The sequence below is a fragment of the Vipera berus genome, assembly GCF_964194415.1.
Source record: "Vipera berus genome assembly, chromosome: 2".
NCBI classification, from domain to species: Eukaryota; Metazoa; Chordata; class Lepidosauria; order Squamata; family Viperidae; genus Vipera; species Vipera berus.
Window position 1 is genome coordinate 227,895,283 of NC_138203.1, and position 13,741 is coordinate 227,909,023.

Genomic DNA, 13,741 nt, shown 5'->3' on the forward strand with positions numbered 1-13,741 from the left:
CCTGCTAAAGGAGACACAAGAAGCTACTCAATCTAAAGATTCACATATTTTTTTCTCACAAACTTTTATTACTCTTTATATGTCCTTTATATGTCTTTAAATGTCTCTGAAAATATTTTAGATTTATATGTTGATTAAAGAAAATAGTGATTGTTGTCTACAGGTAAATTCTATTTTAAGGTATAAAGCCGTATTTTTAAATTATCCATTGTTACTCGGTGAATCATCCTTATAAATAATAGTTAACCTATTTCAATAACATTTAAGAGATTTCCATATGTTATTCAGAACATCATGAACAAAAATTAATTTTATGACTAAATGACTAAAAAGTTGTGTTTTTCAATTTAATGTGATGCTTTGTGTAATTGTTATTAACTTCAAACTGTTCAGTTAACAAATGTGATTTTTTTCACTATTTAATAATAAATTCTTTGATAGCCAGACTGAAAATCTCATCTTTGTTCTAATTTTTGGAGAGAGAGCCAGAGTACATATGATAAAATTTATTCATTTATTTCACAAAGTATTTGCAAAAATTCATAATTAAAAACGAAGTGGTATATAAAGCAGTTAGAAAAGTGGTCAATGGAAAAATACACATATTTTCATAGGAAAAATAAATTTCATTCCAGTTTTGAAAATAATTGATGTAATTAGTAATATATTGATCTGTGACTTAATCTGTTGTTTCATAAAATATGATTACAGGTAGTTCTCAACTTACAACCTTTCATTTAGTGACTATTTGAAGTTACAACAGCACTGAAAACAATGACTTATAACTGTAGCACTTAGACTTATATACCAGTTCACATTGCTTTACAGCCCTCTCTGAGCAGTTTAGAGGCAGCATATTGCCCCCAACAATCTGAGTTCTCATTTTACTGACTTTGGAAGAATGGAAGGTTGAGCCAACCTTGAGCTGGTAAGGATCGAACTGCTAGCCTGCAATACTGCATTCTAACCACTGCGCCACCATGGCGCTCTTATGACCATTTTTCAACATTCATTGCAGCATCCCCATGATCATGTGATCAAAATTCAGATGTTTGGCAACTGGCTTGTATTTATGATGATTGCAGTGTCCTGGGCTCATGTGATCACCTGAAGATTGCAGTGTCCTGGGCTTATATGGATCACCTTTTGCAAGCTTCTGACATGCAAAGTCAATGGGGAAGCCAGATTCTGGTTATAATCATGTTACTAACTTAATAACAGCAGTGATTTACTTTATAACGATGGCAAGTAAAGTCATAAAATGGGGCAAAACCCACTTAACAACTGTCTTGCTTAGCAACAGAAATTTATGGCTCAGTTGTCGTAAGTTGAGGGCTACATCTATAACTTTCAACTTAAGCACATTGGAAAACACAGAAAACAAAGAGCTATTTAGAAAACTAGTAAAAGATTATTATTATGCTGAATAAATTGTTGAAAGTGTTGTAGTGCTCTGTTATCTTGTTCTGCCATGCTGGATCGACCCAGCATCTGTAAGGCTGGAATATTCATTTTTAGCAGTTATTACTATAGCAATAACCCCTTTTGACAGTAAATTCTGCAATTGTTTCGAAGCACCTTTCAAAATGAAAGTAAAACATAAGCAGAGGGGAAGTAATATTCAGATTCATGGGCTGTTCTCCCTTGCAGACCTTATTATGCCTTTTCTAGAGACTGTTTTCTAACTTAGTTTTTTGTTTCCCACATCTCTCCGGTGAGGTGCAATGGAACACCAATTCATCAGCCTATCTTTGCAATAGTGAATAGAAATTGAAGTTCAGATTTTTTGTGAAAAGCCTCTAATATGAACGCAACACAATTTATTTATGGAGTTGATAAAATGTGAAACAGTCTGTAGTTACTCAGAAACTGAATTAAATAATACCGTTATAATAAATATGCTGCCCAAGCAAAACCTGCATCTTAGTTGATTTCCTGCGATTTTCTTAAGGCTCAATACTTTTTAGTCAGTGATTGTCCCCACTTGCATTGTTTCCAAAATGAATGTATGTCCTCCAGTGTGGTGTTTGCTTTTTAATAACTTGTGGTTGGTTTCTGAACTTGGTTGTTTTCTTGCAGATGTTTCATTACCCAAACTAGGTAACATCAGTGCTATCATCACTAGCGCTGATGATGTTACCAAGTTTGGGTAATGAAACATCTGCAAGAAAACAACCAAGCTCAGAGAGCAACCAAAGGCTCATTTCAACCCTGAGCTATAAGTATTCTACCTTATAGAAAATCTTATCCTTGAAGTATTTATCCTATTTATATGCAGAAATTATAAATACAATAACCATTGGGATCACCACAGCCGGTTTATGCCATAATCTTTCAACTTTGATTTTCAGACCTTAATACTTTTTGATATTCTCCAATTCTTGCCTTCCACTCTACCGTCACCTTGTATTACATATCAATTGCCTACACTTTCTTCTATTCATTCAAAGTTGAAAAGAAAAAAGGGTGGGCAATTTGGTGTGTTATGAGCCAAGACTTTATCAGCCTGATATGAAAATCCCACATTTTCACTCATTTTTGACTACTTTTTCAACTATATGTTCCCACCAATTTTTCATTACTGGTACATGTTCTAGTAATATTGCTCCATTTTGGCAACTATGTTATGTCATGTATAGTCAGTTGGTGTGATCTTGCATGAACTGAATGTCTTATCTATTATTTCTTCATCTTCTTCACACACTCTACACTTTGAATCATTTGATCATTTTTCAAATCTGGCAAATCTTTTTCAATTCTATTCACCAGTTCAACTAGTCAACTCTTGACTAGTCAAAATCAAGCCTATAGGTTTTTTTCCCCTTGTATCATTAACATTACTAATATTCCTTATGCTGATTATAAGGGAACAGTACTGTAGCTGATGTGAAGCAGATGATCCATAATGAGCATTGCATAATGATTACCAATAATACTATGTACACTGCAGATCCATTATCTGAAATGAATAAATAAATGCAGTAATCCGTCTTTTGAATGTAGTATTTCTCCTTAAAACAATGCAAAATGAGATATCCAAGAATTAAAGTGGCATAAATAATTTTATTCAATTAATATGAAAAAATATATGTTCTACAAAGAATGAGAAACTGGGTGAGTTCAAAGTGATTTATTTGATTTCCCACATAATCACAGTTATAGTTTAACAACAATAAAGTCTGATACTACTTACAAACAAATGCATATTAAAATGAAGCACTCTTTCCTTTCCAACAGTTACAAAATCTCTTGAATCTCCCTTTACAGAAGCTTCTCGTGAGCATGATGTTTCTTGAAGTCTTTTAACAGTCTGCATTCAATCTAATTCTAACAGTTCAATACTATTCAAAGCTGGGATTTAGTTCCTAGCAGAGACAGGTACTGCATTGTAACCTGTAAAGTGACTGCAGACTTATATTAATACTAATTTACACACTATATACAGTTTAGAGAATTAATTCTTCCTACTTGGTCCTGTTTCCACTCCCCTTTTTCCCTCCTTCAAAATTGTATCTTATGATTGATCATTTTTTCTTTGTATGTACACACTTTTTTGCAGGCAAGGTGTGATGATAATTTACAATGGAAACAGCAAAATTCATGCTTAATTGCAGAAAATGCACAGCTGTATATGAAACAGCAAGTCAACATGTAAAGTGTCATTGTTAAGTAGCTGCTGACTGCTTTTCAGCTCATTTAAAAACCAGGTTTCAGCTGCATGCAGTGCTTGATGGAAAATCATCCTACAAGTTATGCTTTAAGACTTTTAGCAATACAAGACATTTACATTATAATAGGATAACTTTGGTTTTCTTTACATTGATTTACATTTCATTCTTAATTAAAAGAAATATATAATTAATGGTTGTCCCAGAAAAGATATTTTTACAAGGTCCGATTTTCTTAACAGTTTTCACTGAGAGAAAGAGACGTGGTTCAGTAGTGCTTTATACTGCTTTTTAATCAATAAGGAAAACATAATTAATACTTTCCAATATCTACCTTTTAAAAATTAAATCTATTTTCTTCAGTAGCATATAAATTGTAATAATGATTACTTTTGTTTCCCAAAAACAAGAAGTTTTTTTTTTTACTTTTAAACCTAGAGGTATTTCCCTTCCTTGGATGGTTTGTCTAAATGGCAATAACACTGGATTTTTATGCAATAACATATTGATTGAATGGATTTATTGAATATTTTTTATATTTGTTAATCATCAAAAATTGTGATGATTACTTTTTCTGTATAATTATAAAAGATAAAACCTGTATCTAACTAAATGCATATGAATCTAGAAACCTAAAATCTTTCATTGATTTTCCTGGAATATCAAAACAATTAGTATAAAAGATGGACAGCATTTTTAAAATATGCAAATAGATAATACAGATATTAATGCTTGAAATGTAAAATAATGACTATCCAGTCCATTGCTCTTGATATATGCAAATTATACAATGAGCAACATAAAGAAAAAAAAATTCCCTATCATATCTTTTCTGGAACAACTTATAAGTTACAATTCAACTTACTATTGGTACAAAGGTTTGAAGAAAAGCTGACATATTTAAATGTTAACATTTTACTTCAACTAATATCAACAGTAACACTGAAATACTTTGCAAATATATGTTATGGAGAGTGTAGCCTCAATACTACTAACATTAGATGACATGCATACAGTTGTATTATTCCTTATAAGAAGAAAACCCAAATTTAATTGTGTAGAGCTTCTTGGGTGTGAGGTTCCCTCTTAGGTAATCTGCACAATCTAGGACAGCTTGGATAATAACATTATTTTTTATTAAAATCTCCTATGAATTTAAATTAGATGGAGGGAAAACCAAGGACAGGAAAAGGTGCCGTATATTGCATAAGAAATAATTGTCAAATTTAAACAGATTGTAAGTGGTTGTTTCTGCTGAATGAAAGTTAACAAAACTACTGAGCTTATTTTTTGCTGGTACTCCACATAATCCATATATTAGAAAATGAGGGAAGAAAACTGGAGATCAGAAATCACCAGTATAGGAAAGATGTTTCATACGTTATAACTTCTTTCAGAAGCAATAATCAGGTTTTTGGTTTTTTTTGGCTTTACCCATCTCTCACTGGAACATTTTTCCTCCTCTTCTTTTAAATCAACAGTCAGAATTCTGCTGGTGCAGCTCTGCGGTTCCTTTTGTTTCTGTCTTTTAGATGTAAAGTCGTGACTGAGGTGGCTCAAAATGCTGAAACTACAAAGTATGCTCCATGTATGATTTTATTTTATTAAAAAAAGGATTTAGGCTTACAAAGAAATATATGGTCTTGCAAATGACTCAGTACAACACATAAGCAACAACAGCACAGTTGGATTTTACAAGATGTCTTGGACTAACTGGACTATGACAGTTCGAGCAGAGACTCAGCCTGCTGAGTGCTGGATAAAACTAACAAATGTGATGAGAAAAATGGTGAGAAAATCCTGCTGCCAGCACATGGCTACATGGAATTACAGTTATAAAAATCTATACTCAATACTAAAATAAACTTTCAAGTTTCTGATTGCTTTCATGTGGAAAAAAAAGTCTGAAGTTTTTATTGATTAAAAACCGAGTATTAAATGGTAAAGAGGCAATGTGGCCGAAAGGAATGGATGTTGGTTATTTCAGGGTCTGAGATGAATGTTCATGCAGCGTATGTAAATACCATCTATGTAAATCTTCATGTGTATTTATTAAAATATACACAAATACAAAAGAAATGTAAACTATGTAAGTTCACAGTTATCACAGCCTTTAAAGTGTCTAAGAACTGGAGGAACCAAAATGTAGAGAAAACCTAAAGTAAAGGTTGTCTCATGTTGCTACTGTATAGTTACTGCATCTTAACTAGTTTGTTTACCTGAAATAGCAGAACAGTTATAATACTGAATAAGTATATTATACTAATAAAGTACAAAGCATATTTCATTGCACAGTTATATGCTATGTTATTTGGCACATTTTGCAAAGATTGCTTAAAGATTTTATTCTCTCAAGTCCAGAGAACTTGCTCAATGAGTACTGAAATGCCTGGAATTTGTTCCTTAGTTTTTTGGTCTACACTTCCATTTGCTACTCATCTATTTTACTGCCCTTTATCTGTAAGGGAAATTATGGAAAAGTATATATTGCTAACCTTGTGGACTGAAAAAACTTTGTTCTAAGCATAAATGTTAGCTATACAGTCTCTCTCTCTCTCTTTTTCTGTATATATCTATATCTATATATTTATATATATATATGTCTATATTTATATATTTATATTACATAGAGTTTACTTACGTATTTTCATCAACCATATGAGGTCTACATTTTTTGCCCATTGTAAATTAAAGAGCAAGAATGCCACATTAATTTTATTTCATAGTTTTCCTTTTATTTTGAGTAAGTTATGTTTTCATTACTTGTTAAAAATGGTCATGCGGATGAAAAAAGGTAGCTTAACGTTTTCAGCAAGCAGCATATTTTCAAGGCTACTAGAGAAAAAGGAGGGAAAAGGTCACCACCGAACTGTAAGACCAGCACTGTGAGGTTAATATGCATTGATCCATTGAATCCTTAAGGCAAAGGAGTCAATTAAGTTGCTTCTGGTTCGGATCTTTTAAGATAAATTAAAAAAAAAACACCAGAATTATAGGCTGCTTCTGTTTCCTGTAAGTGCCTTTACATCTAGGCCTAGAGCTACAGCTGTGGCTGGGTGGCTGGCTGGCTTCTAGACTATTGTGCTGATGCCGCTATGCTTGGGCTTCGTGCTGGCTGAAGAAGAAGGGGCTATTGGTTGTGCATGGTGATGGGAAGGATGTGCCAAATGAGGAGGGGGCAAGGGAGGATGGGGAGCGTGGGAATACGGGGTGTGGGAATGTGGCAGGTACGAATGCTGGGCATGAGCTACATGCTGCGAGTGTGGCCCATGATGGTACTGGTGCGGATGCTGGATGTGCTGGGGCGGATGATAGTGATGGTGATGGTGATAAGGAGGTGGGTTCTGCATATGGCAGTACTGAGAGTGGTGGCTGTGCACTTGTGCCTGGGTCTGCCCTTCAGCCGGACCCGGGTGGTGCAAGGCAGGAGGATGTGGAGAGTGCTGCGGGTGTGACATTATGGGAGGGTGCTGAGGTGGCAGTGGTGGGCCGGATGCTGAATGGCCTTGGGAAGGCTTTCCTCGCTTACTACCAAATAAGGACCCTAGTAGTGAGGAAGAATTAGGCATAGTCTGGTGAGGGCGAGATGGACACTCTCGGGTTGATGTAGCTCTTCGGCGCATATGAGGACTGCTAATGATGGACCCCTAAAAAGAAATTAATAGAAAATAAAAATTAAAAAAAATCTTAAAAATATGTGTAAAAGAAAAAGTTCACAATGACCATCATGTTTTCTTTAAAAGCTCATATGGAGAAATAGCTGTATGAACTGCAGGAGAAATCTGATTGTCTCTTTTCTTTTTCTGCCAATTTCTTTTTTTCAAGTTGTAAGTGGGTAATACTAAGTATGATCCATTAACAATTACTGGTGGCTTTCTTAAAAAAACAACCCTGAAATTATTAAATCATAAAAAGTAATCAGTTACCACAAACTGTTTGATTTTGCTTTACATTCTTTACCCTACTAAAAATATAGTCATATTATTTATTTTTCTCTTCAAGGACAAAAATATATACAGTTATGTTAAATTAGGCAGTTACACATTATTAATAGTCAGATTTCATGGTAAATTTTTCAGTAGAATTATAATTAAAATAGCCTGATTCTCTTTGTAATGTAGGAAATAAGTATGTTCTTGCAAATAGATTGCTTCTATTTGTTTGCAGGTTGATGTGCTGTCTAGTATTTCCAACTATTTATCCTTTAGGTATCCAAATTTCTTGTTAGTCTCTGGATGCTTTTGTTTTCTTTACAGACAATTAACTGCCAATGCTTTGTGTGCTATTATGTGGACTGCACTCTATTCAGTTTTAACACACACACACACACAGACACACAGACACACAGACACACAGACACACACACACACACACACACAAATCTGCAGGCTGAATTCAAAGACATGAACAATATATAAATGGTTTGAAGATGAATGAAATCTCATGAAATCCACATTGAATTCACCTGTTTTCTTTTCTTTTCCCATGCCCTATCTATGCAATTCCATGATGTCACGACTGCATACATTTCACAATTTAATTAGAAAGTAAGCAATGTGAATGACTAAGCATGAATTCAATACTTTGCGTTAAAATAACAAATAGCACAATAAGTGCACTGTGTAACAAAGAATCATCGGGCCTTTACAAAGGGACCAGAGTGACAGTGGCAAAAGGGCACATCATATTCATTTAGTCATGCTTGCAGGAACAGAAGGGGATAACAGCAGCTGAAATAAAAAAATGATGCATGATCTAAACAGACCAGAAATAGTGTTGGTTTTTTAATGGCTAAAACTATAAAGCCTTGGCATGCATTTTATTTGAGGCAGGCAGGCTGTATGTTAGAAGAAAAAAAGAGCAAAATATGTATATAAAATAAAGGTTTGAAATGCACATCACATCCAGCTAGACATCAGTAACTTCCTACTTACTTCCATATTGCTGTCTAGCGATCCTGCACTGCTGCGTCGCCCACGCTTGCCTGCCCAGGACATGCAATACCATAGATTAGAGACCAAGACAAGACCTGGGGAATCAATAGCCACTTTCCCTAACGCATTGCAGGACTTTTTTCTGGCAGCCTGAAGATTAATTCTGCATGTTGTGATAGCCCAGGAATTGTTATAGAAGTACAAAGTTAAAATTAAATTCTATGCACGCTCACTCAAAAGCAATTTCTCTATTTTTCCATGGGCCTTGTGCTCAGGTAAGAATGTAATTTACATTGCCTAGCAGTCGCTGAGAAAATTTCTATTTCTTTTAATGAGGCTGAATCCAGACGTAATATAAGCCTATTGGAAGCTATGGTACTTAATTTAATCATTAATAATTTTATACTCCATGGATTTCAATGATACCTGCTTTAAATATGACCAAGTTGGAACATAGCTCCTGATTTATGATGGAAGAATTAGAAGTTAAAGCCACTAGTTTCATTATAAATTTGTCTTATATGTATTTTTGTGGATATCCATATTTGGGCATTTTAATATATGTATTTATAATTATACATATGAACAATAATCTGTGTATGTGTGTGTTATCTTGTAAATGTTCATATAAAATGGCCATACTGGATAGGATTTGTATTTTTTTTAAAAAATAATGGCTATGCATTTCTCAAAATCTATTTACCGTATATACTTGAGTATAAGCCGAATTTTTCAGCCCACTTTTTGGGCTGAAAAAATCCACTTCGGCTTATACTCCAGTCAACAAAAAAAAAAGAACTTACCGAGGACTTGCGCGCGGCCGAGCTACTTTGCCTGACGCTGCTGGGGTCGCCCGGGCGCCTCTGCTCGCCCTCAGCAGCACCTGGCCCGGAATCACATGCAAAACAAGCCCGGCAGAGGAGCCGGAGCGGCGAGCAGAGGCGCCCGGCCCAGATCCTGCAAGGCCCGGCCGAGACACGCCCCCAGCAGCGGAGCTGCTCCGGCTCCTCTGCCGAGCTTGTTTTGCATGTGAGCTACTTTGCCTGACGCTGAGAAGACCCGCTTGGGCACTCGGGTTGGTGTCAGTCTCCGCAGGCCCTTCTCGTTTCCAGGAACGTCAAGCGCGCTTGGCTCCCCACCCCCACGGCAGGGCAGGGCAGGGCAGAGACTTGCTCGCCCTTCTGACGGCCCTGAAGAGAAACGAAGGGCTTGCAAACTCCCCGCGAGAAGCTGGGCGAAGCGCGCGGCTGGGCGAGTGTGTGCCTGCGCGCGTATTTACGAAAGAAACGCTCCGAGAGTTCTTTCTCCGCCCCCTTGGGGGGAACTCTAGCGACTGCTGTAGCCGTGCTTCTCTTCTCGGCTCCGAAAATAGGGATTTCTACTCTCTCTCTCTCTCTCCCCTCCCCACCCCGCATTCTCCTGCCTCTTCGATTGCGACAATAAAAGGGCGAAGGGTGCGCTGGTTTCTTCCTCCTTCCTCCCCCCCTCCCCTCCCCTCCCCGATTGTCAGGTGAGGCAGCTGGAGGTCTGGCCGGGAGATTGTGGCCGTTTTGAAACGCCGCGGCTTGAAACGCCCGATCAGCTGATTTTCGGGGCGGAAAGAGCCACGGCTTGAATCTGCTTGTATTTGTTTGAACTTAACCAGAAACGGCTCGTAATGGCTGGAGGAACTGCGGAGGGAGTGAATGCTCCAGCCTGGAATATTTGGAAAGGCTGGGGGAACCGGATGAACTGCAGCTTAAGCGACTGTTGCCGGAGGAGCCATGGCTTGAAACGCCCCAGTTTTGGGGCAGCGTTTGCTTGTTCCGGGTAGAAAAAACGCTGTCGACCCCGGCATCTTTTGCGGGGATTTCCCATTTCCCGTTGCGAAACCAGCCGAGCCCAAGTCCACCCTTTCTTTTTTTTCCACGGCACGGCCTTTCCCACGATCGTGTCTCCTTCAGATCTTACGCAAGCTTCCTCGATTTCCTGGTGTGTGTGTGTGTGTGTGTGTTTCTTTCTTATTCCTCCCTTCTCTGGTGGTTGGAAAGGCGTGTGACGCGCTTCGACAACAACTCTGCTGGCTCTCTCGGTGGGAACCTCCCATCCTCTATATACCCCCATTTCGGCTGCTTCGCAAACTGCTTCCTCCACCCCACCCCACCCCACCCCACCTCACCCCTCCCCGCAAAAGATGCCGGGGTCGACAGCGTTTTTTCTACCCGGAACAAGCAAACACGCAGGCAACCCTGCACTATTCAGCTCAGTGAAGTCACGCTTGGTTAAAAAACAGATTTAATAATAATAATAATAAGAAGAAGAAGTTGGGCTGATCAAATGTTTCAATAATGACTGAAGGAGAGCTGCTTGTACCTTGGTCTTTGTGCTGGTGTCTTGACATGCCAGTGTTTTTATTTATTCCATTTATTCCATTTGATCAGCCCAAAGTACAAAAAAAAACCCCCAAAAACAAGGTCTAGTTTCACGGCGATGAGCGACCGGAGTGCCAATCAATTAGTTAACAGACTTCATCAGTTCCAAAATCAAGATCACACCGGCAAGCTTTGTCAGTTGTCACTCGCGGCAGTACAAATACACTAGTACGGAAAGCTGCCGTTCACTTTCGGGGGGAGGAAAAAAAAACACAACACCGCATGCTTTCCGCCCCGAAAATCAGCTGATCGGGCATTTCAAGCCGTTTCAAGCGTGACTTCACTGAGCTGAATAGTGCAGGGTTGCCTGCGTGTTTGCTTGTTCCGGGTAGAAAAAACGCTGTCGACCCCGGCATCTTTTGCGGGGAGGGGTGAGGTGGGGTGGGGTGGGGTGGAGGAAGCAGTTTGCGAAGCAGCCGAAATGGGGGTGTCAAGCCCTACGGGGACCAGGGGAGCACTTCCAACAATGCCCGCGCAGCACCGAAGGCCCATTGGCACCCGCATCCCCCAACTGTTCGGCGGGCGAACGCCAGACCCGCTGCCGCACTTACAGCTGATCGGCGGCCGGAGGAGATTGTGGACGGGCGCAGAGGGTCCGCGTCAGCACAGACAGCTGATCGGCGGCTGAAGGAGACTGCGAGCGGCTGCGGAGGTTCCGCGCCGGCACAAACAGCTAAGGGGCAGCCGGGGACGTCTACCAGTGGTCACGCAGCGCGATCAACTGAGCGGCAGCTAGAAACAGCCGCCGACGGTCGCACGGGCCTCACGGGACTTTTCGGGTCCGATGGCGGCTTGGAGAGTGTGGGTGGCTGCTTCGCAGACCTTGCATGCCGCTACAACCGCCAGGTCTGCGAAGCAGCCACCCACACTCTCCAAGCCGCCATCGGACCCGAAAAGTCCCGTGAGGCCCGTGCGACCGTCGGCGGCTGTTTCTAGCTGCCGCTCAGTTGATCGCGCTGCGTGACCACCGGTAGACGTCCCCGGCTGCCCCTTAGCTGTTTGTGCCGGCGCGGAACCTCCGCAGCCGCTCGCAGTCTCCTTCAGCCGCCGATCAGCTGTCTGTGCTGACGCGGACCCTCTGCGCCCGTCCACAATCTCCTCCGGCCGCCGATCAGCTGTTGATGTGGCCGCGGAACCTCTGCAGCCGCTCGCAGTCTCCTTCAGCCGCCGATTAGCTGTTTGTGCCGGCGCGGAACCTCCGCAGCCGCTCGCAATCTCCTCCGGCCGCCGATCAGCTGTAAGTGCGGCAGCGGGTCTGGCGTTCGCCCGCCGAACAGTTGGGGGGTGCGGGCGCCAATGGGCCTTCGGTGCTGCGCGGGCATTGTTGGAAGTGCTCCCCTGGTCCCCGTAGGGCTTGACACCCCCATTTCGGCTGCTTCGCAAACTGCTTCCTCCACCCCACCCCACCTCACCCCTCCCCGCAAAAGATGCCGGGGTCGACAGCGTTTTTTCTACCCGGAAGAAGCAAACGCTGCCCCAAAACTGGGGCGTTTCAAGCCATGGCTCCTCCGGCAACAGTCGCTTAAGCTGCAGTTCATCCGGTTCCCCCAGCCTTTCCAAATATTCCAGGCTGGAGCATTCACTCCCTCCGCAGTTCCTCCAGCCATTACGAGCCGTTTCTGGTTAAGTTCAAACAAATACAAGCAGATTCAAGCCGTGGCTCTTTCCGCCCCGAAAATCAGCTGATCGGGCGTTTCAAGCCGCGGCGTTTCAAAACGGCCACAATCTCCCGGCAAGACCTCCTCTGCAGTTCCTCCAGCCATTACAAAGCAACTCTGGTCAAATTCAGGCCGTTTCGGTCTAATTCAGGCAGATGCAAACAGATTCAAGCCGCGGCTCTTCCACCCGAAAATCAGCTGATCGGGCGTTTCAAGACGCGGCGTTTCAAAACGGCTACAATCTCCCGGCCAGACCTCCAGCTGCCTCACCTGACAATCGGGGAGGGGAGGGGAGGGGGGGAGGAAGGAGGAAGAAACCAGCGCACCCTTCGCCCTTTTATTGTCGCAATCGAAGAGGCAGGAGAATGCGGGGTGGGGAGGGGAGAGAGAGAGAGAGAGAGTAGAAATCCCTATTTTCGGAGCCGAGAAGAGAAGCACGGCTACAGCAGTCGCTAGAGTTCCCCCCAAGGGGGCGGAGAAAGAACTCTCGGAGCGTTTCTTTCGTAAATACGCGCGCAGGCACACACTCGCCCAGCCGCGCGCTTCGCCCAGCTTCTCGCGGGGAGTTTGCAAGCCCTTCGTTTCTCTTCAGGGCCGTCAGAAGGGCGAGCAAGTCTCTGCCCTGCCCTGCCCTGCCGTGGGGGTGGGGAGCCAAGCGCGCTTGACGTTCCTGGAAACGAGAAGGGCCTGCGGAGACTGACACCAACCCGAGTGCCCAAGCGGGTCTTCTCAGCGTCAGGCAAAGTAGCTCACATGCAAAACAAGCTCGGCAGAGGAGCCGGAGCAGCTCCGCTGCTGGGGGCGTGTCTCGGCCGGGCCTTGCAGGATCTGGGCCGGGCGCCTCTGCTCGCCGCTCCGGCTCCTCTGCCGGGCTTGTTTCGCGTGCGAGCTACTTTGCCGGCCGCTGCTGAGGGAAGATCTCTGGAGAGGAGCATAAGGTGAGCTGCTGCATTTCCCAGCCTCGGCTTATACTCGAGTCACCAACTTTTCCCACTTTTGGGGGGTAAAATTAGGGGTCTCGGCTTATATTCGAGTCGGCTTATACTCAAGTATATACGGTAAACGTTTTT

General features: G+C 41.9%; 1 protein-coding gene across 8 annotated transcripts in view; it reads right to left on the minus strand.

Moving 5' to 3' along the window:
* Positions 1-3,146: 3,146 nt before the first annotated feature.
* IQSEC1 (IQ motif and Sec7 domain ArfGEF 1) overlaps positions 3,147-13,741 on the minus strand; it is a 332,174-nt gene continuing 321,579 nt past the window's right edge. For 7 of the 8 annotated variants that reach the window (XM_081317422.1, XM_081317423.1, XM_081317421.1 and 4 more), the window contains 2 exons: positions 8,603-8,652; positions 3,147-7,315 (listed from right to left, as the gene is read on the minus strand). In XM_081317422.1, the coding sequence (XP_081173548.1) occupies positions 6,740-7,315; positions 8,603-8,652 (626 nt within the window). In that variant the 3' untranslated portion in view covers positions 3,147-6,739. The remainder of the gene's footprint in view (positions 7,316-8,602; positions 8,653-13,741) is intronic. The other variant, XM_081317425.1, reaches the window with a different exon arrangement.